Source organism: Erpetoichthys calabaricus, chromosome 5 (genome assembly GCF_900747795.2).
Source record: "Erpetoichthys calabaricus chromosome 5, fErpCal1.3, whole genome shotgun sequence".
NCBI classification, from domain to species: domain Eukaryota; kingdom Metazoa; phylum Chordata; class Cladistia; order Polypteriformes; family Polypteridae; genus Erpetoichthys; species Erpetoichthys calabaricus.
The window spans coordinates 232,533,054-232,559,621 of record NC_041398.2 but is presented as its reverse complement, the minus strand read 5'-3'; the positions used below and the strand labels follow the sequence as shown (position 1 = coordinate 232,559,621).

Here is a 26,568-nt window from a genome sequence, read left to right as displayed (position 1 = left end):
TTGGGGCACCTGAAGGCAAACCCCATATAACTGAATGAAAAAGAAAACACGTTGCAAAAACAGCATTGAAGAAAATGTCTTTCCAGATGAGAGTGTAACAGAGAATATCAAAGATGACGATGGCTTTGTTTTTAAGTACTTCCGGGTGGAAGAGATGGGTACAAGTGGATGGATGGCAGAAAAAATGTCATCGATGTTAAAGCCGTCAATCTTCCGGTCTGCTTAGGAGGAAGAGAAAAGGCATTGGTACACAGTGCCAACCTGTGGAACTGCAGGGAATTACTATTAGTAGAGCCCTATGCGCATACGCCTGGCAACAAAAATATGCATCTTTTACACATTTTCAGTATACAGATACTTTTTTTAAATGTATACTTCCAGAATGATCAGTATAGAAAAAACATGCATTTTGCATGTTTTGAGCTTACAGATGGATAATTAACATATGGATTATATGAGTGATATCAGTAGCGTGAGATCTTTGTTTTTCTTTTCCACATTGTTTGCCGTTATATAGCATTGGTCAATATTGGCTTATATTATGGCATATATTTTTATTCTGTCCATTCTGCATGAGAATGATTTTTTTTCTTGACTACCACTACAAGCTATATGGGGGTAGGTAATATAAAAAATCATTTCTGGGTGGAGTGTTGGGGTGCACAGCGCATCATTGCAGCTTCAGAGTCATGGGTTCACATCTGCAGATTCACAGATTCTATCCTAAAGATAGAACTCCACATTAGCCCAATATGAGTGAGTTTGGATGTGTGAGAATTCCATCCAGCCTTGATTCTTATCTTGTGCATAGTGTTGCTGTTGTAGGCATCAGGCTTTTGTAAGTCTGAAATGGGTAAGCAATTTATAATCTGGATTAGTGGAATTTTCAGTAAAATCTGCTTAGATGTTTGTATTTGATATTTCTTTTCTGATTCATGCCTTTCCAAGTTACCACCTCTTTGAGCTTTCAAGTCATCATATACGGTATTCAAAACACAAGGCATAACAGCAAAAAAAATTGTATGATTTGATTCCTGCTCTTTTTTCTTTTTCTAAGCACCTTGTTCAAAACAAAATTAATTCAATTAGTTGAACAAAAATGTTAAACGTAATGTTGCCCGGTCCACAGTAGGCTTCTGCCCTTCTGTTTACTGGGGTTTCAGTTCTTTCATCCTTTATTAAAATTACATGGGTTTAATACACAGCTGTATGCATGATACACAAAATGTTTTTCTAAAATATGGATCATTTATCTTTTATTTACATGTCTGTACACTTCATTAATCATAATTTTTTGCATTGTTTATATAGATTTTTTTAAGTCATTGCTGTGTTAGGATTTGGTTTTTTGTTTTTTCTTTATGCTTTCTTTCTTTGTTTCTTGATAAGCAAGTTTACCACAAAAAAAATTTATTTGAAACTATAGTGTTCTTTGGATCTGCTACTTATCCAAACTGGTATTGCCAGATAGCCAAAGCACATGGCAGTGGCACCAGTTCTTTACCAAGAACTCACAGGTTCACTTTATCTTGTGCATTTCATCAGTGGACTAAAAAATCCTAAGAATAGCCATTTTTGTAGATGAGGTAAAATGTTCCAAATTAATAGCTGTAATGAAACATTGGCTACATTCAGTCAATTAATCAGAGATAAATTTGTAAAATAACTAAAATAATGGATTGGAAGTAAGACAAGAACAAGTTGAATAATAGAGTGTGTAACCCGTCATTTTGAGAGGAGGTAGCAATTATTGTCATTTGTAACTCTCCACAAAAGCTTTTATGTCAGGTTTTCAAAAAAGGAAAAATATTTTTCTACATGCAGGGAACCTTTTCAAGGAGAGACATTTGCAATAAAAATTTATCCTGAAGCCCAGTAGTTCAGACAGTCTGGCAACATACTGGCATTGCATATTTGGCTTGCTATCTAGACCAAAGTCTAACTATGTTCTTCACTCCAAAAAAAAATCTAACATTAAGAAGACAGAATTGAAACCCACATAGAAATAAACCTGGAACTTTGTCTTTTTTATGAAGTAAAATTAAAATGGTCATATTAACTCAGGTTGGCACAAATCCAACATCATAGGTTCAATCCGCACGCCCATTTGTTGTCTGTTTGGATGTTCTCCTCAAGTCTGTGTAAGTTTTCCTTGTACATCCCAAAAGACATGCAGGTTAGATTAATTACCCCCTTAGGTTTGTGCATGAGTGGGCTTTGTGACGGACTAGCACTCATTCCAGTGTAGGTTTCCATCATGTACCCAGTACTATTGGAATATTTCTGACACCAACAGTGCAGTCCTGAATTAGATTATGCCGGTTTCTGAAAGTTGTATGAATATAAAGGGAAAATGTATTGGTTTTCATACAGATGTGTTCTGTGTTTTCTTGTTTTCTTGTTTCTCATTCCTGTTGCAAGTTATATATTTCTCTTGGTAGTTTATCTAACTTTACTTCATTGGGTCATTTTTTGCTCTGTAAACGTTGACATTTGTCAAAGTCTGTGAACCCTTGGCTTCCTATCCAATGTGTTATTTCCTGCCTTGCTTAGCTTGAGCTCCTGAAACCCACAATCCAAAATATTGGATTAAGCAGTTTCAGTAAAAGGATCACTGTAAGGATGTCTTGGACATAAATTTAATAGCTCTTCTAGAATGCTTCATTGCTGCCTTCAGTCTTTTATCAAATTGTGTCATCTGAAGGTTTCTTGTATTACTTACCTTTAGCATTGCAGTGTTTTTAATGTAATCTTTATTAGCTTAATTAGACAATTGACAATATTACTCATTCTTTAATTAAAGCCAACAGTTGAACAGATTTGGAAGCCCAGTGTGTTCTCTTAAGAACGTGCACAATATGAAAGAGGTTTTGTTGACCCATCTCTTCATTTGGCTTCCTTATTACTCTACATTGTATGGAAGTTTATAGATTAAAGTTGATTGCAAACTGCCAAAATCATGAATATATTCAAAAATGAAACTGCAGCACAAATCCAACTATCATTTCCTGAACCCACCTTATCCAAGGGAACAGACTTAAGTGTCCGAGGTTTGAAGCTCAGATACCAGTATACCAGTTTTCCACCAGCATTCCAATATGTGTTCTTTAGGTTAATTGGCTATTCTGAACTGGCTCCATGTGGGTTTGTGCATAAACCCACTCATCGTTGCTTCCAGCAGCACTGCTGGGAATGGCACAAGCCCCTGGTTACACCAAAGCACATTAAGCAGATTTAAGAATCATATTTTATGTTACAAGTGCCAATAGTTGAATTATTGAAACTGTTTATTTTGCTTGTGGTGTATTAGAATATACTATTATATTTATCATTATTGCTTGTTCATATGTACAAGCACATTTAGAAAAATGGAATCTCAGTATTCTGTTTCTAGACTCTTAAACACTTTGTCAATTAAAATTTGATTTGTTGTTTAGGGTGAAAAATCTCAGCAGTGTCGATCATCTTAATTTGTCTTGCTTTTTAATGTCCTGCCGGTTCAGTGTGTGGCTGTCTCCTCCTTTATTAACTTGTTAATTTAAATGCTTTCTAACATGGTATGCTAATGATCTTTGCACACAGGCAATTTTGAAAACCTGCACTCAAAAGACTTTTTTAAAATGGTCACTGAACTATTCGTTAGGGGGATTTGGTGCATTGACATAAAAGAGCCATCTGCAGGTTCTGTTGTTTTCTCTGCCCATTGCAGCGGGATGTGATTTGCTCTCATTCCCCAATCTTTTTAATTTTTTTAAAGTGATTACCTTGTCACCTTTAATTTAGTCAAAAAAGACATTTACATGTGCCATTGGTAAAATGTGTTTGTGTTTTTAATTGCTTCCATGCGTGTAAGTATGGTTGAGCAGTGGTAATTTGAAAAGACATGTTGTGATAGGGATTCAGTTTTCATAAATACCTATTTGCTTAATCAGTGTAATGAATCTGAATTTTAATGTCTTTTCAGTTATTTTCCTGAGTAATTATATTTCAATAGGCATTTTTTCAATAAGTGGCTTCATTTTGTCATTTACTTGTGTACAATTAGACCACCACTATGAGAAAGATATGAGACAATATTTTTTAATCTTTGTTGAACAGATTGTAAGTCATTTCCATTTGCTCTTACCCAAATTTGTTTTGATATGAGGAATATCCCTCTGTCTGATCCAGTCGATTTGATTTATAGATCTACATTGTAAGGGAAACTCATCAAAAACCTCGAAAGACATAGTTGGACAGTTATCAAAAGATCTCAACTATACATTGTTTTCCTCTGTTGCTAAATGAATCTTAGGTTGGGGATGTCTGTTCATTTTTGACATTGAAGATGACCCACTTAAAGGTTTTCCAATGCTGTTTCTTTCCTAGTGTATATATAAACACAGGGAACTCCAGTTTCTGTACTACAACCTGCCAGAAGAAGGGGCCAAGCTGCCTCAAAAGCTTTTATATTGTAATCTGTTCAGTTAGCCAACAAAAGGTGTCATTCTGCTTCACTTCTCATTGCATCCATAATGACTAACACGATATATCACCCTACTACTCCAAATTTGTTTTAAAATTGTATTTGTCGGGTACTGTTGATTTGGTTGCTTGCTGCAATAATTTTAACACAGAAGACAGTGACAGTTGTGGATTTGAAGATTTCAAAAATTTCTGTTGTAAGGTACACATTATTAAAACTATCTTGGTTTCCTAAACAATATATACATATCACAAGAAGAAGTTTCACTTTTAGCTTACTTGAGTTTAGTATGTAGAATCTTATTTGATTTCATATGCCTAAAGGTTACACAACTTTTCCTGCAATTTCTAGCTGTAGCCTGCCTTTAATTAATCTTAGAGAGTTTGTGGCAGTCAGCAGTATGCTCCTATGAAGCCAGTTTTATAATGTGACTTGCCCAATGACTCGCACCAATAAAATTAATTTGTCTTTAGTTGTAATGGTAGGCTATGTGTTCATGTTGAATGACAACCAATGAATTCTCATCCAGAAGTACAATTCATATAATGCAGCAATGAGAAATAAGGATGACGGGTGTTTTGGTCCTCACAAACAGATGCTTTTATGGCTGTTGTCTTGTGTTTTAGACACCATGAATGAATGGAAAAAGAAAAAAGGGTCTGTGATTGAGCTTGAAATCACCATTACTCTTAACCATTTGTACAGCACCGGCTCTGTCAGGCAGACAGTTATTTGCTGCCATAGACATGGATGAGCAATGGGGTGTCGGCACTCAGTCTCTAAAAATGACATGCCCAGCAATTTTTCATTTAAATTAACATGGTCCAGCGATGAAATCAGCAACATGCGGTCGACAAGTTTGATATACACCCAAAACTAGAAGATGCATAATGTGATGTCGGATTAAGAGGCCGGTCTTGGTGGCCCACTATGGCTTTTATTTTGTTATTTTGTACTTCTAGACTGTTCAGCTGGAGTGCATCTGCCAAATTGTGGCACAGAGATCCAGTCAATGGTTAGCACAGCCAGGTTCATACCCCATTCTGGTGTGCTTGTTTTCTCCTTGTTGTCTTTGAGTTTTACATAGAGTATCCCAGTTTTGATCCCATATCCCAAAGATGTGCATACTTTTTTGCTCTGTATGTCTGAGGTTGGCAACTGGACTGGATTTAGTGAATGTGAAAATAAATGGAAACTAGTTTCAGTTAGTTTTTCCAGATCAGGATCCCATGACCAGAGGTTGAATACACTGTAGAAATTGTATTAATCTAAGATGGGCAGAAAGTAAAACTTGTTCTCTTTCACCTTTGCAGCTGGTCAAGATATTAGTGTAAAGTGTCTGGGCAGTTTAAATTCAAAATAATGAATACCTGGGTTTGAGACATTAGGGAAATTTTGATGAGAACAAAGCTCACAAATCCCATCCACCTAATTTCTCCAGAATAACAGCAAGTTAAGTTTAATGGTTCCTTGTGTGGTTCTCTGTGTGAAGAAAAACTTAACATTTATGTGAAATTCCCTTAACAAGTTTGCAATGATCTCCCATTGTTCTTATTGAACTACTATTAAAGTAACAGCCTGGAACCACTGTACTAATTGCTGTTTACAATTTTGAAAACTTAAGTTATGTTGCTTTTTGATCACCCATTTGTTTAAGATATAAAGGTTCCAATTCTTTTTTTTTTTTTGATTTTATTAAAATCACACAACATTCCATACAAATACATCAATTTTTACAAACATAAGATCGAAAACAAATCAACCCCCACCCCTGAAAGGTCCAAATTCTTTAATCTCTCCTCATAGTCCATACCTCTCAGTCCTGGAATCAGCCTAGTCATTCTTTTGTAGACCATAACTGCATAGATAACCTCCCTTAACTTCACACATCAGGCGCCATATAACCTAATATTCTGTTAGCATTTTTATCGGCGTCTGAACACTGTCTTGATGTAGACAGTAATGAGTTCACCATGAGTTCTAGGTCCTTTTCATAAAGGTGTATAACAATTTTGAGATCCTTCCATTATACCTTCAAATCTCACATTTCTATATCGTACATGTAATATCTTATGTCCGCTTACATTAAACTTCATCTGGCACAAATCTGCTCAAGCCTTTATTCTGGTCAAGTCCTTCTATAATGACTCTACTGATTCTGGATTGCCTTCTTTTCCACCTAGTTTGGTATAATCTGCAAAGTTATAACCAGCTTGTTAAAAGTTTGCTGATGATGCATTTTGTTGTAAGCTTATAAATAATTAGCTTGTGATTTATATTCCTATCCAGATCATTTATGTATATTAAAAATAGCAGAAGCCTCAGTGTTGACCCTTAAATTACACCACTTTCATCATTGCACATTTCTGATAAGGTTCTTTGCACTATAAACCTCTGCTTCCTGTGTTGTAGTCAGTTTTGCAACCATCTACACACTATTCTCTGAATTCCCATATCTTTTAGTTTGAGGCCAATTCTCTGTTGTGGGACTTATCAAATGTCTTCTGAAAAATGAGTCCCAGCCCAGTTACTGTGGGTATGTAGTTTCTATATTCTCTGTTTGCTTGTATTTTCTCCAGGTTATATGGATTCCTCCCACATCCCTAAGATGTGTACGAGGTTGAATGGGGAGTCTAAAGTGCTCTGAGGGAGAGAGGGAAGGAAAGGGAGGCCTACAATGTCCAAGCAAAGCTGAAGTCTTTATTACATAGGCGTCATCATGAAAGTGTAGCAGGGAATAGGTCTACATATAGTACATTTAAACTTTGGAGGCACCACTACTGTAACAGCAAGAGTTGAACGTTTTAGATAGCACCACATCTTTAAAGGAAAGGGGAATATGTCTCATTCATATTTTCATGTTATGATCTAAAAAGGGACATTTATAATTAGACTATGATTATTATTATACTGTGGGGTTTTGTTGTACAGGTTGTTAAACAGAACTACACTTTAAAGATGTGTCTTAGATGTTCAACCCTCTCATTGTAACAATCTTCAGTCACCACCTCTCTGTTACTCAGCATCTACTAACAGGAGTTGCACCCCCTCAATGTAAGGGAACCCAGGTGATCCATAGAAAGTGCAAATTGTGCTTCAGGAAAGGGAAGTCAGTAGTAACCTGCCAAAGAGAACTTCCTTGCCTCTGACCATCCATTTGTTGGAAGGAACCCTTGACATGAATATCCTTATTGACGTTGCCAAGTTCAGAGTCAACTTGTGTGTATTTTCAGATGCATTTGTCTGCTGGTTTGAAACCTGAGATTCAATGTGGACAATGACTTGTAATTAAAAAGAACTCAACCTCACTTACTTGTTGGTTAAATGTTTGAATTTTAGTTTTCATTTGCACAATTTACTTGAGAAAATACGGTTTCACATTAATGTTTATAAAGTTTGCAAAAATTACTGTAAAAGAATGCAGCCAATTCATTCTTCAAGGTATGGTGAGAGTTAGAATAGTATTACTAATGTAACTCAAGCTGTTTTTTGTGTCACAGAATATTTTGATCTCCTTCATTTGTTTTTTTTTTTATTTTTATTTCATTTATCTTTGATGTGCAGATCCTGCATTTGGGCAAATAATTAAGATGAGAGTGGAGTGAAAGCCTTGTAGGAGTAGAATGTTGCTTACGCCTGTTAACACTCTCCCGGGTTGATTTTACCACTGAATGCATGCATAGATAAAGCAGTTCTTTTTTTAAAAAGGTGGCTTGCTGAAAGTATAGGAAACAGTTTGGTGACACATGGGCATGGAGTATGATCCATCAACTTTGAAGACAACAGAAAATGACATCTGAGAAATGAATGACAGGTTTGGGGTATTGAAAGAGTTTTTTGCTCTGAGCCAAATGCCCTGCACTAATGGGTCAGTTTACTTTCAGAATCCAGGGTTTTTGGATTTAGAGATATTTATTGAGAATATTAACTGTTATACATGAGTTTTTAGCAATAACCTTTTTATTGAAATTAAATAAACATCAGTCTCTCTAGACCTGACCATCTTGCTTTCTGCCACTGCTGAAATAATCTTTGGCGGCCTTGACTTTGTTTAGTCAGGTTTAAAAATGGATGACTGAATAATAAAAATGTGACCCCTAAAATTGGATGAGTGGATGATTAAAAATAAGTGTTCACATATAATGAAATGGAAGGATGGATAGTAAACATTAGTGCTGCTGCTTTGCAGTAAGGAGATTGTGGGTTCGCTTCCTGGGTCCTCCCTGTGTGGAGAGCGCTTTGAGTAGTGAGAAAAGCGCTATGTAAATGTAAAAAATTATTATTATTATTATCACTAAAGATGAATGGAAAGGATGGATAATTAAAAATTAGTGTCCTCTAGCCTGTGGACATTTATGATCACACAACTGCACACAAAGATTTGCTGTTTTAGTGCCTTTAAATTCTGTACCTCACAGTGCTCAGTGTGCAAAACAGATAATGCAGTAAAAAGGAGGATTTTTCTAAAACAATTTTTTTGAACTTTCACTTTTTTGAGAACTTGCTTGCATTTTTCATATAGTGTTTTTCATAACATCTTTTAGAGAGAGAGAGATTCTTTATTTATCCCCAGGAAGAAAATTGACTATTTACAGAAGATTGATACATAAATAAATAATAATATTATGAGAAAAAAATAAGCCTCTCTCAAATGCACACAGAATGACCACAGAGACAGAAGTCTTCTGATTTAGCATTTACAGTCGCAGTGAGGCATTATGTAGGTGTATTGCTGTTGGTATAAAGGAGACCCAGCAGCATTTCTTGACACACTTAGGCTGAGAATACTCAATGTGTGTCTTAGAGAGGATATGTAGCATTGTTCATAATGGCACTCAGTTTTGCTTTAATTCTTTCCTTAGTTACTACCTTTAGGGTTTCCATAGTATGTCCCAGACTGAGCCTACCCTTTTAATTAGCTTGTTAATTAATTGGGCCTCTCTTGAAGTTATATTACTGCTCCAGCAGACTACAGCATAGAAAAATCACACTGGCCATCATGGAGTTACAGAACATGCAAAGGGTGTCACTTTGCACATTAAAGGAATGCAGTCTCCTAAGGAAAAGAGTCTGCTGTGGCCTTTCTAATACAGTTTCTCTGTGTTCTGAGACCAGTACAACCTGACATTGATATGAACCTCAATTACAATTTTTTTTTTTTTAAAAGTAAAATTTACAGTGCCTTATTCCCATTTGTGTTGTATAATTCAGGCAATTTATATTATGTGATGGAAAAAGTTCATTAGAAAACTGAAAACATGCAGAGTTATTGCTATTTTTAATTCATTACTCATATTTATTATATCTGCCTCTTCTGCCAAGACTCTAAGGCTTAAAATTTGAGTGCATAGCTATCATTTTTAGATACTGTAATAGTCCTCTGAATTCGTATATTGTACTGCATTTGCTTTCAAAGAAATTTGACAGAAGCTTTTCGTGTGCTAAGTTACAGCAATGAGTATGGTTTTAGTGAGAAACCAATAAAAAAAAATTCTGATGGTGTGTTAGGGAAGCAGGATCTCTGATACTGGCTCAAGCTTTTGTTTCTTTCTGCTGCATTTCCAGTTTTGTTTTTCGCAGCTTTTTTATTCTCCAAGTGTCATGTTAATTTTGGTTTGGCTGTCGGCCAGGTTTGAAGTAAAAGCGCAGAGATGAGCTGACAACACCTTTATTTTACATGCGTGATGTGTTTCAGATGTCTCATTGATAAGTGTTTTTACATCAGAGTGTTAGAAGAGCCTGTGTGAACTGATTGGTTTTCCTCTGATGCATGTTTCACATTAGTTGCTTGGTGTTGGATTTTTAGGCTTTTGAAACATTTGAGAAACAATTTCAAGACTCTGCTTTATTTTGTTAGTTTTGTTTGCCTAAATGTAGCTGTTTTGTAGTAAATGTTCTTAGTTTAATGTTTGTTTTATTTTATGTGTAATCATGTTGTGTAAAAGATTTAATTACTAGTTTTATTGATTCAGTTATAATTAATAATATAGCTGCAATCAATACTTCAGAACTTTAAGATGCTTAGTAAAGTAAGAAAGTAAAGAGAACAATCAACCATCAAATGAATGTATATAAATCCTATTGATATTTAATTGTATAATTCTTGTCACATTTGTTTTTGGTACCATTTACATTGAACACTATCCAGAAAGTGGTTTAATAAACAAGGAGAAAAACATCATCTATGACACTAATGTTAATATTGATACATAGCGAGGATTCACATAAGGCACTATTTGCTTCTTTTCAAATGTACTGTTTGTGTTTTTTATGGACTAACCTATAAATAAACAGGCATGCATTTCGAACACCTTGTCTATCCTGAATAATTTTTTTTTATTTGTGTGTTAGTCCTAGCCTTATTGTGTGATGTCTATCTGTTTAATTCAAAGGCGTCTCCTGCTGTAAACTTGTACTTTTTGCTGTCTGGTGATGCTGAATGTTCTATACAACATGTAAGAAAACAGGTTACTGATTAAACACAATGATTTGTTCTCAGGTTTCCACTTAACTTGCTTTCTTATTCATCACAGCTTCCTGCAGATTTCAGCAAGCTCCACCTCACAGACAGCCTTCATCCACAGGTGACGCACGTCTCCTCCAGCCATTCAGGATGTAGCATTACAAGTGACTCTGGCAGTAGCAGTCTGTCCGATATTTACCAGGTAGGACTTGATTTCTAGTTATATACTTAATAAGTTTTATGCTTCCTGTATGTATCTAATTAGTAAAGTTGTAAAATGTAATAATAGTAAAATCTATTATTAGTATTATCAAATCAGTCCATTCTGTTAAATAAGGGAATTCATTGAGGTAAACAACCAGATTTTCATTAAGTAAAAAATCACCTATAAAGAGGTTGTAATATCTGACATTAAATCAAAATTAATTTAGGGTTGTCAATATATAAAAAATAGCTTAAACATTAAAACATACAGTACCTTCTTTAAGATATGACTTTTTGTAATATTACAAATTTATTTTCAAGAAATATTCAAGTTGCATTAATGGTGCAGTGAATTTTGAATGAATGAGTAAAGAATTGTTGACCAAAGAGAGGCCAGTACACACAGGACCTGACTGCTCTCTTAATAAGTGTAGGTTACCCAAACCCTGTAGTTTTCTCTTGGAATTGATTTGTCTGTCTATCTGTCTGTCCATCCAGCTATCTATTTATCCATCCACCCATTATATAATGGAATTTCTGTTTTTATATATATATATATATATATATATATATATATATATATATATATATATATATATATATATATATATATATATATATATATATATGCCTGCCTTTGTGCCACACTGTATTTTGTGCTTGAAAGCTTGGATGTTAGTTTTCTTTTTTCTCAATTAGACTTCTCCAACCAATGATTAAAGGCAATTCTGGTTGCATATGAATATCACAAGATGATTATATATAGTTTTCAGTACCCTTCCATCATTAAAAAAAATCAGATTTGTAATATCCCATGAATTACAGTTCCTCTGAATAAATCCCTTTGGTCAAGGATCCTGGTTAGTTGATTAATTCATGTTAGCTACATGTCAGCTGATAATGTGTTTGAAGATAATTCAGGACCAAATTTAAGTTAGTCTTCCATGTGTGTTCATTTCATTTACATTTTTGAAGGGTAAAAAAAAAACCTTGAGTTTGAAATAATTTTCTCCAGCTGATGTACAGGCTGTTTTGCATTATTTGAGAACAGCATGTAACAGAGTAAGTGGTCCTAGTAAGCAAAAAATAGACCTTGCCTGAGGGCTGATATGCTGTTTCCCTGAATTGTTCCTGGATTTGTATTATCTATTAAAATATTAGTAAACCTATTCAATTCATGATAAAGTTCTGTAAGGTTGCCACAAGAAAGTGATAGTGTACAGAAAAGAGCAGACCATTCCATCCTTAAGGACCATTTGGTTCTGGAGCAGCCAGTATATTTTAAGAGCTTATCACTGTGGCTGTGCTCTTCTTTCCACATTGGCGTGGTCGGAGAAAATGAGACGACACACTGAATTGTTGAATGTCTCCCCAAGATGCCTGCTTATTAACTGCAGAAGTAATAAAAAAAGGAAGAAAACAAAATAACACTTAAGACAATCTTGGCTACGTTTTAGGTAATTCCTATAGCGATTCTACATTCTAATGTGGCTTCAGCAGTCACAGATCCAAACTTAAATCCTGACTACTGGCTGTGGAAGTACTTATATAGATCCATCGCCAGAAAAGGCGGGACTTCTGGTAGACTCTTCCTTGTTGAGGCTTTGGCAGTAATTATATGGATCCAGCACTGGAAAAGGTGGAACTTCTAGAAGCCTCTGAACATGTTGTCAGTGTTCCTCCTAGAACTCCTGTCCCACTCTCGAGGTGGAAGAAGAAAAGTAGTTAGTACATGAGCTGTCTCAGAACCTGTCCTTTTTATGTCCTCACACTCTTGAGCTCTCAACACACTTCTTCAACTCTTGTGCCTAGAAACATATTGAGTTTCCAACTGGCATTTCAGGTTTTGTCTCCCTCTCTCAAAAAGCCACATTGGGTCTTGCCCTTGTTCTGTACCATCTTCTTCATCTCTAGCAACCTGTTTCCAATCAGGCAATTCGTTCTAGACACATAGATCTGATTCCACATAATATCTGACAATTTGAAAGCTAAATAAGATGATGTTGTCTTCAGGCTGTCTAAAGAAAGCAGTAGAAACAAATAAATGTACATTTGGCCACATATAAAACTGTGACAGTAACTATTCAAATTAAACCAGTAAAATTACAATGGCTTTGCAATTCAGTTATGCCGTTTAATAGTCATTTTTGCCTATGGGTGATAATAAAAATGAATAAATACTGCATACACATTGCACCAGGAACACTTCCTATTATATTACTGTTGAAGTCCGTAGATACACCTTGTGTCTGCTGCTGCTTGGATGAGGTTCTAGCTTTCTGCAAGCCTTAAGTGGGCTGAGCATATGAGAAAATGGACTGATGGATTAATTGCCTTCATTAGTGAATCCAGATGTAGAAGTACAAATTTAACATTTCACATTCTGTCAAAGTTGCTTTTCTGTTTTGAAATGCAGCCCCCTCATGCGTGCAAGTTTCCCTTTCCAGAGTCCTAATCCACTGAAATCACTAAAGCTTTTGTTGATACTTTGGAGAGTAAGAGATTTTGACATTAGTTCTTCCTTGTGCAGAACAGATTGTTTGAAGTGTCTGACAGTTTTCACTTTGATGTTGTTGGATGGTGTCAGATCTGACTCATTGTGTTCTGCTGAAGAGGCAGAACTGAACAACTTCTGGAGGGATGTATGCAGTTAGGATATTATTCAGCTGAATTTATTATCGGACCAAAATCATTTCTGTTAGAATTTGGAGACTGTTATAGACTGGCAGCAACCCAGTAAGTGTGGTAATGCCATTATTGTTTTACCCTAGTGCATGTTTTTTATAGCAGTATTTGATATCTTTATGTAAATTAATTAATCTGTACATTCAGCAGGGATTAGAGTAATGCAGCATAATATTGTCAGACCTCCTCAATCCAGTTCGTGGTTGTTGGGGGGTGGGGGTGGGTCAGAGGGTATTTTGACAGCATTAGACACAAGAGAGGGAGCAGTCCTGGACATTGTGCCACTCTATCCCAGAATCCACTCTTACACGGCCAATTTGAAATTCCCAGTTATCCTAACCAGCATGTCTTTGAAAAGTGCCTGTAGGAAAACCAACACTAGACAGACAGACAGACAGACAGACAGACAGACAGACAGACAGACAGACAGACAGACAGACAGACAGACAGACAGACAGACAGACAGACAGACAGATAGATAGATAGATAGATAGATAGATACTTTCTTAATCCCAATGGGAAATTCACAAAGGGAGAATCTGAAAAATCCACACAGGCATCAATCAGGCATGGTTTCAAACTCAGGAAGATGGTCTTATCATGTGGAAGCACTGCTGAATATGTTACGTTACATTAAAAAGAGAATAGTATTGAGTCATTCAAAAAGATTCTCATTTTCAAATGAGACAGGGCCACTGATGACCTTGATGCTCTTGCCCACCAGCTAAACTGATATACACTAATCCCTCCTCCATCGCGGGGGTTTGCGTTCCAGAGCCACCCGCGAAATAAGAAAATCCGTGAAGTAGAAACCATATGTTTATATGGTTATTTTTATATTGTCATGCTTGGGTCACAGATTTGTGCAGAAACACAGGAGGTTGTAGAGAGACAGGAACGTTATTCAAACACTGCAAACAAACATTTGTCTCTTTTTCAAAAGTTTAAACTGTGCTCCAAGACAAGACAGAGATGACAGTTCCGTCTCAATTTTAAAAGAATGCAAACATATCTTCCTCTTCAAAGGAGTGCGTTTCAGGAGCAGTGACTGTCACAGAGATAGAGACAAAAGCAAACAAATCAATAGGGCTGTTTGGCTTTTAAGTATGCGAAGCACCGCGGCACAAAGCTGTTGAAGGCGGCGGCAGCTCACACCCCCTCCGTCAGGAGCAGGGAGAGAGAGAGAGAGAGAGAGAGACAGAGTTTGTTTTTCAGTCAAAAATCAATACGTGCCCTTCGAGCTTTTAAGTATGCGAAGCACCGTGCAGCATGTCGTTTCAGGAAGCAGCTGCACAAAAGATAGCAACGTGAAGATAATCTTTCAGCATTTTTAGACGAGCGTCCGTATCGTCTAGGTGTGCGAACAGCCCCCCTGCTCAATCCCCCTATGTCAGGATCAGAGAAAGTCAGCGTAAGAGAAAGAGAAAAGTAAGCTGGGTAGCTTCTCAGCCATCTGCCAATAGCGTCCCTTGTATGAAATCAACTGGGCAAACCAACTGAGGAAGCATGTACCAGAAATTAAAAGACCCATTGTCCGCAGAAACCCGCGAAGCAGTGAAAAATCCGCGATATATATTTAAATGTGCTTACAATATAAAATCCGCGATGGAGTAAAGCCGCGAAAGGCGAAGCGCGATATAGCGAGGGATTACTGTAAATGAAATATTCTAAGAATGTAGCTTTTATGACATAAGTTGTGAAGTGCTAACACTTTATTTCCAAACACATTTTTGTAAGTGATTTCTTTCTTAATAAAATGTAACTTTTACTGTTTAGGAATAGTTTTAACAAAATGTTTGGAATTTTAAGAATCCAGCATCCAGCACAAAATCTTTACTTCCTTTATAACTTATATCAAGGCAAAACTCCGCAGTTTGAGTTATCTTGCTTTAATTATTTAAATGTTATTTCCCTGAAAGGGTGACACATTCTGTGTATAAATATATTTTGCACCACTGCGCTAATAACACATGCACTCATGGATGGGTGACTGCTTCTGTTCTGTAAGACATCACGTTCTAGAACAGCAAAATGTTAAAACATGAAGGAATAAGACTAGAAATTTGTACCTTATATGTACCATTTACCAATCTATCAATCCAATTATTCTAACTTGGGGTCTTGCAGAGCTACTGCTGATGCTGGCGGTGTCGGGACCAAGGCAGGAAGCACTCTGGGTATGGTGTGCTAGTCATTCCACCCCTTCCAACTCAAATTAGAATCATCAGCTGACCTTTTCTGTGTGTCTTTGTGGTGGGAGACGAAAGCCGTAGGACCTGGAGATGAACTGTTACAGACTGGGATTATGCACATAACCCAACATATACTATGGCTGGATTGAACATTCATATCCTGGAGCTGTAACTGCAGCAATTCTACCCACTACACGCCTACACCACTGTGACATATACAAAGAAGGAAATTAGTTTGATCAGTAAAATGCAGTGTAAGACAGTCACAGTAACACTGTTGGTTGCTTAAGTCTTTAGAAGTCAGTACACTGTCACTTTTGTCTCAATTTGTCTAGTACTGTTAATTGGTTTTATTCAGTAATGTGTTGTTTGGCCAGTTCTAAGTGTAAACTGATTAACAAATAGACATGCAGATGAGTGTGATGTGCACTAGCCCGACAAATACTGTTTTCTTAAATCTGACATTTTGTGATCATTTTATCTGTACTAAATTTCCTGTTAGCATTTCGTTTTTGAAACGGTAGTATTGCAGCGTAGAACTTGGTGGAAATTACTGAATATACAGTATGCGTCTCCTTGCTGTTGTTCAAATTCAAGTTTAGTGTCATGTGTAATAGTGTACATAGGACAATGAAATTCTTAATTGCATGTATCCCCAGAACAGATTGTCTTTACTCTTCTTTCTGAGCTCTCTAATTTACATTTTTTGTCAATTCCTGATTTGAAGAACATTTTAAAGTTAAATTTTTGCTTTACTCTTTCTTCTTAAAAGAAATCTAGTTTGTCCCTTACATCTGTGAGCTGAACTCCTTTGTAGTTGGGATTTTATCTGAGCATAAGGACTTTTTGTTTGAAAACATAAGTGGAATTTAATGTTTTTCTCACAAACTGATGTGTTCCTCATTCAGTTCTGAAGAACAGACCTTGGGGGTATTTTTCGTACGTGGATTACTCGTTTAGCTGGATGTAATTGTTAACGATTTGACATGATCCTGGATCTGTTGGTTTTTTGAAACTCTTGCTGGAAGTGTTGTCATAGCAACACATCCTAATCATCGAACCTGCTCGGAGCAGGTTTATTCGATGTCAACAAGGATTAGCTCACACACTTAATCAGTGTCCGTGCGTGGAATTCATTTAGTCATGACTTCGCCATTCATGAATGAGCGACCAATTGATATATCGGTACGCAAATTATAAGAAGAGAATTTCACATAGAGAGGGTTTTGTGCAATCGGCAAGATCCTTTATTGCTCCCGGAGGAAATTCTTTTCGAAAGATTCCGCTTTAGCTGAGGGGGAATATTGTACCTCAAAAATTTATTAGGAACTTATATTCAAAGTCAAACTCGGCGAAGTCGGGCTCTCACAACCACACAGACAGTATGCATTGCTTTGAGGTATTTTGCAAGCGGCACTTTTTTATTTACTGTAGGCAATGCGGAAAATCTATCTAAATGTGCAGTTTGCCAGGCAATTCGTAAAGTCTGTTTGGCTCTGAAATATTTCCTTAGGGTTTTCATTGTGTTTCCTGGACACCTGCGTGTGCAGACAAAAGAGGCGTTTCATGCCATTGCAGGTAGGTAATACACAGGTAAAAACACCCACAGTTCCATACAGAATCTCACAATCAGCCTAACATTCTCATTACCCAGGGTTTCCAAATGTGATTGGGGCACATGGGACTGATCACAGTGGAGTTTGATCAAACATTATTTGAAAAATGTACCTCTCCTCCTGATGAATAATCAGACACAGTGTCTTCATCAAATATTTGACCTTTGTCAATATCTCGTTGGTCAGACACAGGTTCTAGGGATATGACATTCCCTGCAACTGACCCAACAAAAAAAGAGGGCTATATGGAACATACCTATGGCACACATGGAGGACAAATATATGCAATGACCATCTTTTACCTGAAATGAAGTGACGACTGCATCCTGCCACTGGTTCTGAGGAGGAGCTTCCCCCTGGAATGCCCTCAGAAACAGGGCGATGGGCATTTTGCTGGAGAGCCAACTCTTCTGCAGGGGTTAGGTCTGGACCGCGTGGACCTCCACCTGTTTTTTGCTAGTCTGCCTTCTTATTAGCTTTAAAATTAATGTTCTTTACATTATATATGATTCTTTATGTCTTCATGTATATACCCATATTTACCAGTTTGAAGTATATTCTTGTACTTCACTTTAACCTGTTCCAGTGTTCTCCTTGTGCTCACGTTTGATCTGGAATTATGACATATTAAATAATAATTAATCTGACACATACTGAAAGCAACGTTTCATTTCCTAAGTACAATGCACGCGCATTTAATTTGTCAGCCACTTTTTGCCAGCCATCTTTTCTGGTTTGGGCTGCTTTTGCAGTGTTACCCCTTGTGCATATTAAATCTTGGAGTTCTTCATATCCTTCGAATGAAAGGGCTTGTTTCAATTGTGTGAAAAAAAATGCGCCCGTTCTTTCATCATTTTGTTACAGCCTATCAAAGGCTTGCTGATCATGTTTTCTAGACTCAGTATATATGGGCTTTTCAATCAGCGTGGGCGCGCGCATTCATCTCGGATGATTAGATCCAGCTAGACTAATCTACTACACGACTGCGTTTGAAAAACCGACTTATCTGGATGAGTTTCACCGGCATTAACTCATCCAAGATGAGACATCTGATCTCGGATGATTTAAGCGACGTACGAAAAATACCCCCCTTATCTGCATTTTTTTGTTTTATTTTTGTTTTGTTTTGTTTTGTTTTTATTAACAACTAGCCACAGTACCTGTCAAAGACAGCTAACAGAATAATTAAAAATATTTGCTATCTCTTGTCCTGCATGTACCTTCAGCACCTTTCCTCTGTATTTTCATGTGTGAATGTCTCATAACTGACATTCCCTCTCTCGAGTGCATTCCCATAAAGCCTGCTTCTAAGACTGTCATTATTTTGAGGTGACTTTCTCACCTCCTGTCCGGTTTTATACTTGTCGTCTTTGAAGGCGATTCTCTGTGCACGCCTTATACGCCTTTACTCTTCCTCATGTGTCTCATGCTAACATTTTCTGTTTCACCGCATCACCAGAGCCAAACTGACCAGTCAGAATTATCTGAGGGACCGGGCAAACAAATTTTAGTGTTTTAGTATATAATAGATAGATTCTTCTGTAAAGAAGTACACAGTACAAATCTGGATTTTCAGAAGTAAGAGTTCTGCCAGGAGACTTCCTACATCAACCCTCACCTTAGCCCAAACTGACATATAATCCTTTTAACAGTACTACAGGTGACTGGTCATCTCTTGCTACCTGCCTATAGCTTGGTAGATGTAGATCAGCCTTCCCTTTTACTCTGCATGCTGCTGGTTGCTCCTGCTGAACAATGCCAAGATCAAGGTGATAGGACTGTTACTGCTTATCTTAGATATTGGATATATTTTATTATTCAGATTTTTTTAACTGGTTACATTTAATGTAGAATTACTTTATATTCGTATTCCTTAGGCAGATGCAGTCGACGTTGTTGCCGCTGTAATGACTTGTGTATATAGTCAAATGAAGAAACTTGTGCTAAAGACCCTCCCTATAATTAAAAAAAAAAGTTATTTTGAATGTTCTGCTTTGAGTGTCTAGTTTTTGAATTTGCCTGACAAGCAAATTAGTGTGTAAAATTTAAAGAATCATTTTGTTTGTCAGATTGATAACACATTTTCATTTCAAGATTATTAATTATTAATTTATAGATTGATCAGTGTCATTTGACTTCTTTTTTATGTTTGTTAAATGTTGAATTTCTGCTCAAGATTAATGGTTGCTGTATTTTTATTTTTCTAAACACCTAGCATTTAAATGTCAGTCGCATCAAATTATAGCATATTTGCATAACTAATCATATGGAAATTTTTTCTCTGAATTAAATTTTCACAGATAAATGTGTGTTTCTGCTTCAGCTGCTCCTTATTATTTGTCTGCAAAGAAAATTTGTAGAATATTGTATCCAAATCTCTTCGACATACAACATTCAAAATCATTACTGGGAGGTTGTTAGAAGGTCTGAAAAGAGTTTTAGAAATCATTAATAATTTATTGTTTATATAGTGCAGGGTACAACATTACAAGGAAGCAGAATTAAATGTAAGTTTTTATCTCTTGGTGTAATTTGTGTCACAGTATTTTGAGTCTGATTCCATTGTCATGTTCTTCTAATTTTATATTAACTCTAAGTTTATGTATACAAATAAAAAAATCAAATATACAATAGGAATTAATTGCATGTAATATGTTGTAATTTAGATAAATGTTAGCTTTTAACATATTTGAATAAAATACTTTCTTATCCATAATATGTTCTAAAACAGATACATTACATATGTTCTATTTTGATTAACGGTTTAGTTAGAAATATTTGTAAAAAATAAAATTTAAAAAATATGTAATAAAAATTCTGAATTGCAAGCAGTGAGGGTGTCCATTTGGAGCAACATTTGTAGTCATTTAAAGCTTTGACCCAAGGCCCTACATTGCCTTGGTTCTTTGGTAGCCTGTGATTAGAAAGTTAGAAAAATGCAATACAATTTTGATGAGCAGAGAGATACCTGTGTGTTCTCATTTAAATGAAAATTTAGTGCTAGCTGTTTGTTGATATGTTCTGTTCCACACTGGGTATAGGAAATGTTTATTTGGGCCCACAATAAAATTGAGTTTGACACACCTGTTATACAGAATGAGTCAGTAGACCTTACGTAATTTTACATTTTATGAATTTCTTTTAATGCATCTTGAGTTTCCAGATTTGTAATCAAGGACTTCCAGACCCAAACTTAGAATTGTCTTAAATAGCAGTTATTGTTTTCATCAGTTTTTATGATAAATTTTTAAAATGCACAATTAAAACTCAAATAGGATTAATGATGAGCAAACCCCATTGATTTCATTTCACTTTGTGTTCAACGAAATCAGTGAAATGTTCCCAAAGTTCGCTGCACTCCATGAATTGAATTGAAGTCACTGGGGTAGGGAAACTGAAGTAGTTTCGAGTGGAATATAAAAGTAAAGGGGTCTTTTAAGTGTCCCTGAGGGTTAGGGAAAAGTTTGCCAGTTATTGTTGATTATTGTGCCCAAATATATGATCTGAACTGTAAGGCACCAGTGCGCCCCCATTCCTCAAATATCAAAACATGCAGATGGAATGAATACCATAAACAAAATTAAACAATCGGCCACAAACTATCCATCCATCCATTATCCAACCCGCTATATCCTAACTACAGGGTCACGGGGGTCTGCTGGAGCCAACCCCAGCCAACACAAAGTGCAAGGCAGGAAACAAACCCCGGGCAGGGCGCCGGCAAACCGCAGGCCACAAACTAGAAATAGCTAAATAAAATAAAGAATATCGCGCTAAACACGATTCCAATCATGGGACACAAATGCTCCGTTCTTCAAAGTGGCCAAAAGGGACTAGCTAGTTCCTTTGTTTGAAGTCGTGGCTCCGGATAAAGCCAGAATGTCTTTTTTGTTTCCCGGTATCTGTACAGATGCACGCACTTTCTTCTTTGATTAAGGAAAAAAAATGCATTATAAATAGTAATGCATCTTTTATTGTTATTATTTCACAGTATGTCCTGTGTTTTCTGATGAGAGCAGGAGGATGACTCCTTTAAAGCTTGTTTTGAGTTATTGCTGGGCACATGCCTAATTTGCATGCACTGACGCAAAAGGATCAGTGTTATTTATCTGGTGGCAGTATTCGTAATACTGCATGTTTTTCATTAATTATTTTAAACACAACGTAGAAATTTGGCATTGTTTCTCAAACTTTGTGGCATTAGGACCAATTTTTATCTTTTTAAGTACACTGAAACCCACATACAGCAATCGAAGAACCCTGGGGGTTGAAACAACCGCGGGTTGAGGAAACGAATGTGGTTGGACACCAGGAAAAATACTGCACAAAACTGTCAAGTCCTTCTTTGGAAAGGGGTTGTTTACCTCTTACTTGGACCACAAGGGTAGAGGTTCTGGGCTACAGAGATATGTAAATTTACCTAGCTATGGCTACATCAGCAACAATGTTACAGTAGGCACTCTTGAAAGTTCTGTACATGGCTGCTACAGCTCTGTGATGTTATGCTGGCCTCGCAAAAGCATTGTTGGAAACTTGGAAAAATATATTCCCCTAAGGCCGTCTGCATGGCAGATTTCCAGGAAAATATTCTACGAAAGAAGGTTTCCGACAAACACAACATATTCGCTGCGAATAAATGCTTTGGTGAATTTCGCCAATCTACACTGTTCAGTATATGCAAGTCCGTAACAGACACTGATAAGAATAATCACATTTTTGATTGATATTTTCAAATCCTTTTGCTTACATTTTCTTGTTTAGATTTTTAACATAAATATCAAGAATTGACAAACATTACTAAAGGCGGAAAAATCAACTATTGGTAAAATTTATAATTTGAAATTATTTTGTATAATGAAATAAATTGAATGTACATCAATTGTGCATTAAAAAAATGCTAGAGCGAAGGTTTTGTGTCTTAGTTAAGACTAGAACATTTTTTAAACTGAATACACATTTTTACACAATTTACATACAATATACAGTATTTAAGAAGTATTAGATACTTTTTAATAATATGCACCAGTTTTTATTTTAAAAATGGTTGTGTTATACAAATGTGGAAAATAGTATGGAAATATAGGTTAATGCTGATAATTGAGTGATGGGTGTTTTGCATGGGAAATTTTAAAGGTTAGTTCTTATTATAAAAATAATAGCATTTATTACTGCAGCTTCAGATCCTTTAAAGGAAATGACTTGATCCCACAATAACATCCTTAAATTTAAGATGGAGCTGCATCAGTTGTGTGCTTCTGATTTGCGAAGGTCTCAGCTGCACAAGGGTCTATGTTGGCTTTGTTGTGTGAATTATTGCCTGCAGCCTCAGGGTGACTGGTAAAAGAAAAACTGAATTGTTCCCAATTTCTATCTAAATAAAACATGAAATTAGTTCTAGAGATGGTTTTCAGAAATTGATCCAAGAATAATCCTCTTTAAATATTAATATGCTAGCCTAATTGTGTGTGTCAAACCCTGCACATTAGGTGGGGAATTTATTTAGAGTGGAGAATGGACCTACAAAAATTAACTGCTGTTTTTCACATTAATAAGTGTGATGTGCTTTATGTGCCAGAATGCAAAGCTATTAGCAGATGTTGCTTATTTGAGAGACTGAAGTGAGGGGAACCATTCATTAGTCTTGTTAATAATTTAGATCTTCTACAAGCTTTTTTTTCACTCCCTACAAAATTTACTACAAAACATGTTTCTGTGCTTTTTCTGTTTCAAATACTTACTACTGTATTTCTAATCCATATTCTGAAAATTCAGTCGCAGTCATCACAAAATGTCAGTTTTATTAATTTTCCAAGATGGTTTTGACATCTGCTATACATTAATAGCCATGTGAATGTAGCCCTTTACCATTTTCCATACATTTCCTTGGATTGGCATCAATCACAAATGAGTCCTTGGATTTCATTTGATTGCCACAAATCTGAAATGCCATTAATCAGTAAGCACTCATGGAAGTTGACTTATGGCTTTCTGTAATCAGGTTATTTCTGCATGAGTTGTAGATTTTTACTTTCATGATTTACATTTTTCCATAGACAGACAGCTTTTGTGTCTTAATATTTAAATGTATAAAGACATTGTATATTGGGAGAGGTTCATTAAAAGTATTGAAGGGAGTACCAAGAATACAGAAACATATTCTAGCCTTGGAGTTATATTTGTATAGTATAGATTTAGAGTCTTACCTCATGGTGTCAGTGAAAAAATTATTATTTTCAAGGCTTTCCTGCTTACCAGCCAAGCACTATTTCAAACCCACCAACCACCGTTTTTGGGAAGATGGATTATCATGATGTTATTCTGTGTCTGAATAAAACCTATGTGGCCAAAAGTTAAATTTAGTCAGAATGCCAGTTAAGGAAAAAGTCAATCATAATGTATAATTTAATCTTTTAAAATAATAGTAATGATAATTCATATATATAGCTATAAATAAACTGATTGCAGTGTTTCTGTAATTAAATAAAGGTAAAACGCAGAATGTGTTTAACTTAAATATCTAAATAACATAAAAATGCAGCAATCTCTTTGTTTATGCCAGCTTCTTCCTAGTTGGTATTTTAAGCACCCCCAATTATTTTGAATGAAATACTCACAAAACTAAGTGTAATGGAAGGACATATAGTGCCAATGGCTTGGAAAATTAATTTCCAGATTACAGATCCAGATTTGTAGATTGATATATAGTAAACAGAGAAAGCAAGAGTAAAAAAGGAAATAATTTACACATGATGCAAAACCATACAACGGTTCAATTCTTCATTCACATCCAGTAAATACCTTCCCTATTAGTTGTGTCTAAATATTAACTATCCAGACTGACCACACACAACAATTTTCTGTCATAGAAATGACTGAGCACAGTTATTTAAGACCAGAAAAACGAGTGTGACAAATGGATGATGAATTTATCCATTTGCATACTGTAAATTACACATACAGGAAGTGAATGAAATGTATATGAATAAAATATTTGATTAAATGATGTGGTATGTGTCATTAATAGCTACTGATATGTATTATTAGGAAATGGGTGACTTTCACTAACTAGCAGGGAAAACTGTAGTGTGTAAGGCTGGTATGTTAGCAGGTGGTAAATAGGTCCGGAAGAAGAAGGAGGCACTATCGCAATTACGCCTCATTACTTCTCATTGTAAATGTGCAATGGCAGCAAGCTGATGACAAAGTAACATCCACACAGTTTAATGGTCTGTGATCTAATGCTTCCAATATTTATTTTCTTTACTTCATATTTCTCCTTCAGCTAATAGTTCCAGAAATGTATTACTGTTTTTTTAAAAGCCACCAAGCACTTTTCCAATAAGTAACTTGTTTATTTTTGATGTTCGTGAAGCAATAATATTGATTGCTGTTTGCGATCTCAGTATTTTTCCAGACAGGTCACCATATGAAGCTCAAACACAATTACTATATGTACATTCCACCGCCCTCTTCTCCTACCTGTCGTCCTTTCATTTTTTTCTGGTTATTTTCAGTAAGCAGTACACTTCTCTACACATGGGCATTGGATTCAGTAAGACATATCGTCATGAAAAAGCAACACTGCTCAAGGGATTACATTAAAATTAAAAATCAGAATTCTGCCGCTATAGTTCAGTGGCTTGCTTCAAGCCTGAGGTACTTAGTCCCCTTCTAAAACCTAAACATAACTGGTCAAAATCTAGAAACTGTCCAGATATATGCTCTTTACTCATTACATTATGCCATTACCACTATAAAATGATAAATCATACTTTTCGAGTAGTTCCTGTCAGAAAAAAAAGACATTAAATGTCTTGGTGAGGTGACTTTTATGTCTTATTGTTTTATTAGAATAATTTAAATGAGAACAGGCCATTCAGCCCAACAGAACTGGCCAGTCCTATCCACTTAATTCCTCCAAAATAACATGTAAGTTTTATTTTGAAGGTCCCTAAAGCTCTACTGTCTGCCACACTCCGTAGTAATGGATTAATGGACAATTCTGATTGTACACTTTATGGCCATCACTCAAGCTGCCTTGCAGGTTTCTGATTGTGCATTATATTTTCAGCATTTCTAGTCATTCACTCATAATGCAGTTATTAATTTGCCACTCTTAAAGTACATTTTCGTATTTGCTTACCAATTTTTTGTAGCACACATCTGACCATGTCCTGAGGTCTAGGGTTGAGTGAAGGAAATAGTTTCATACTTTTGTCCTCAAGATTCCAAATTTCATTGCTGCCATTAAACTTTGTCTTGACTAAATTTAACTTCCATGAGAATACAATGCCAATGATGTGATTTAAATAAAAAAAAGAGTGGGTCTGTAATCCTGATTTGCAGGGATGGGTGCTGGTCTCACTAAATATCAAGAACAAATGCTTTGTGTTTAAATTTAGAAACATCGTTTTTCCGCATGTCTTTGAAAGTAACTCTAATTGCACTGCTATTGTTCAGCAAGCATGATTTTTTTTCTCACTGTTCCTTTGGGTAAAAATAGGTTTTGCGCTGCTGTTAAATAAGAAATATCTATCATCCCTAACCTTGCAAGCTGCTCAACTTAAGCCCTTCAAGGTTTCCGCTACAGAGTCGAGGCAGGGAGCCGGAATTAAAATATTTTACATGATTAGAGTTGCACTATTGCTGCTTCTCCATTTTTGTTTTCTCTATGGCTGGTTACACTCAGTTCTTTATGAAAACACATAATGATAACCGTGAGTTGAATGAAATTTTATACTTTATAGCACTCTGTTACATTTAGTACGTGTTAGTAAGAATATTTTCACCAAAAAAAACATTGTTATAGCTAACTGGGCAGTCAATTGAAAATGTTGAAAATGTAATTTTGCTAGCTGAACAAGCAATCTCTAGTCTGTTTGTAGTTTATGACAGCCCATTTGCCCAGGCATAAATTATGTTTGTCTTTAGCAGCGTACTATG

General features: G+C 36.0%; 1 protein-coding gene across 10 annotated transcripts in view; it reads left to right on the top strand.

Moving 5' to 3' along the window:
* rapgef2b (Rap guanine nucleotide exchange factor 2b) overlaps positions 1-26,568 on the top strand; it is a 401,507-nt gene that overhangs the window by 295,999 nt on the left and 78,940 nt on the right. For all 10 annotated transcript variants that reach the window (XM_051928101.1, XM_028802636.2, XM_051928099.1 and 7 more), the window contains one exon: positions 10,999-11,130. In XM_051928101.1, coding sequence (XP_051784061.1) covers positions 10,999-11,130 — 132 coding nt within the window. The remainder of the gene's footprint in view (positions 1-10,998; positions 11,131-26,568) is intronic.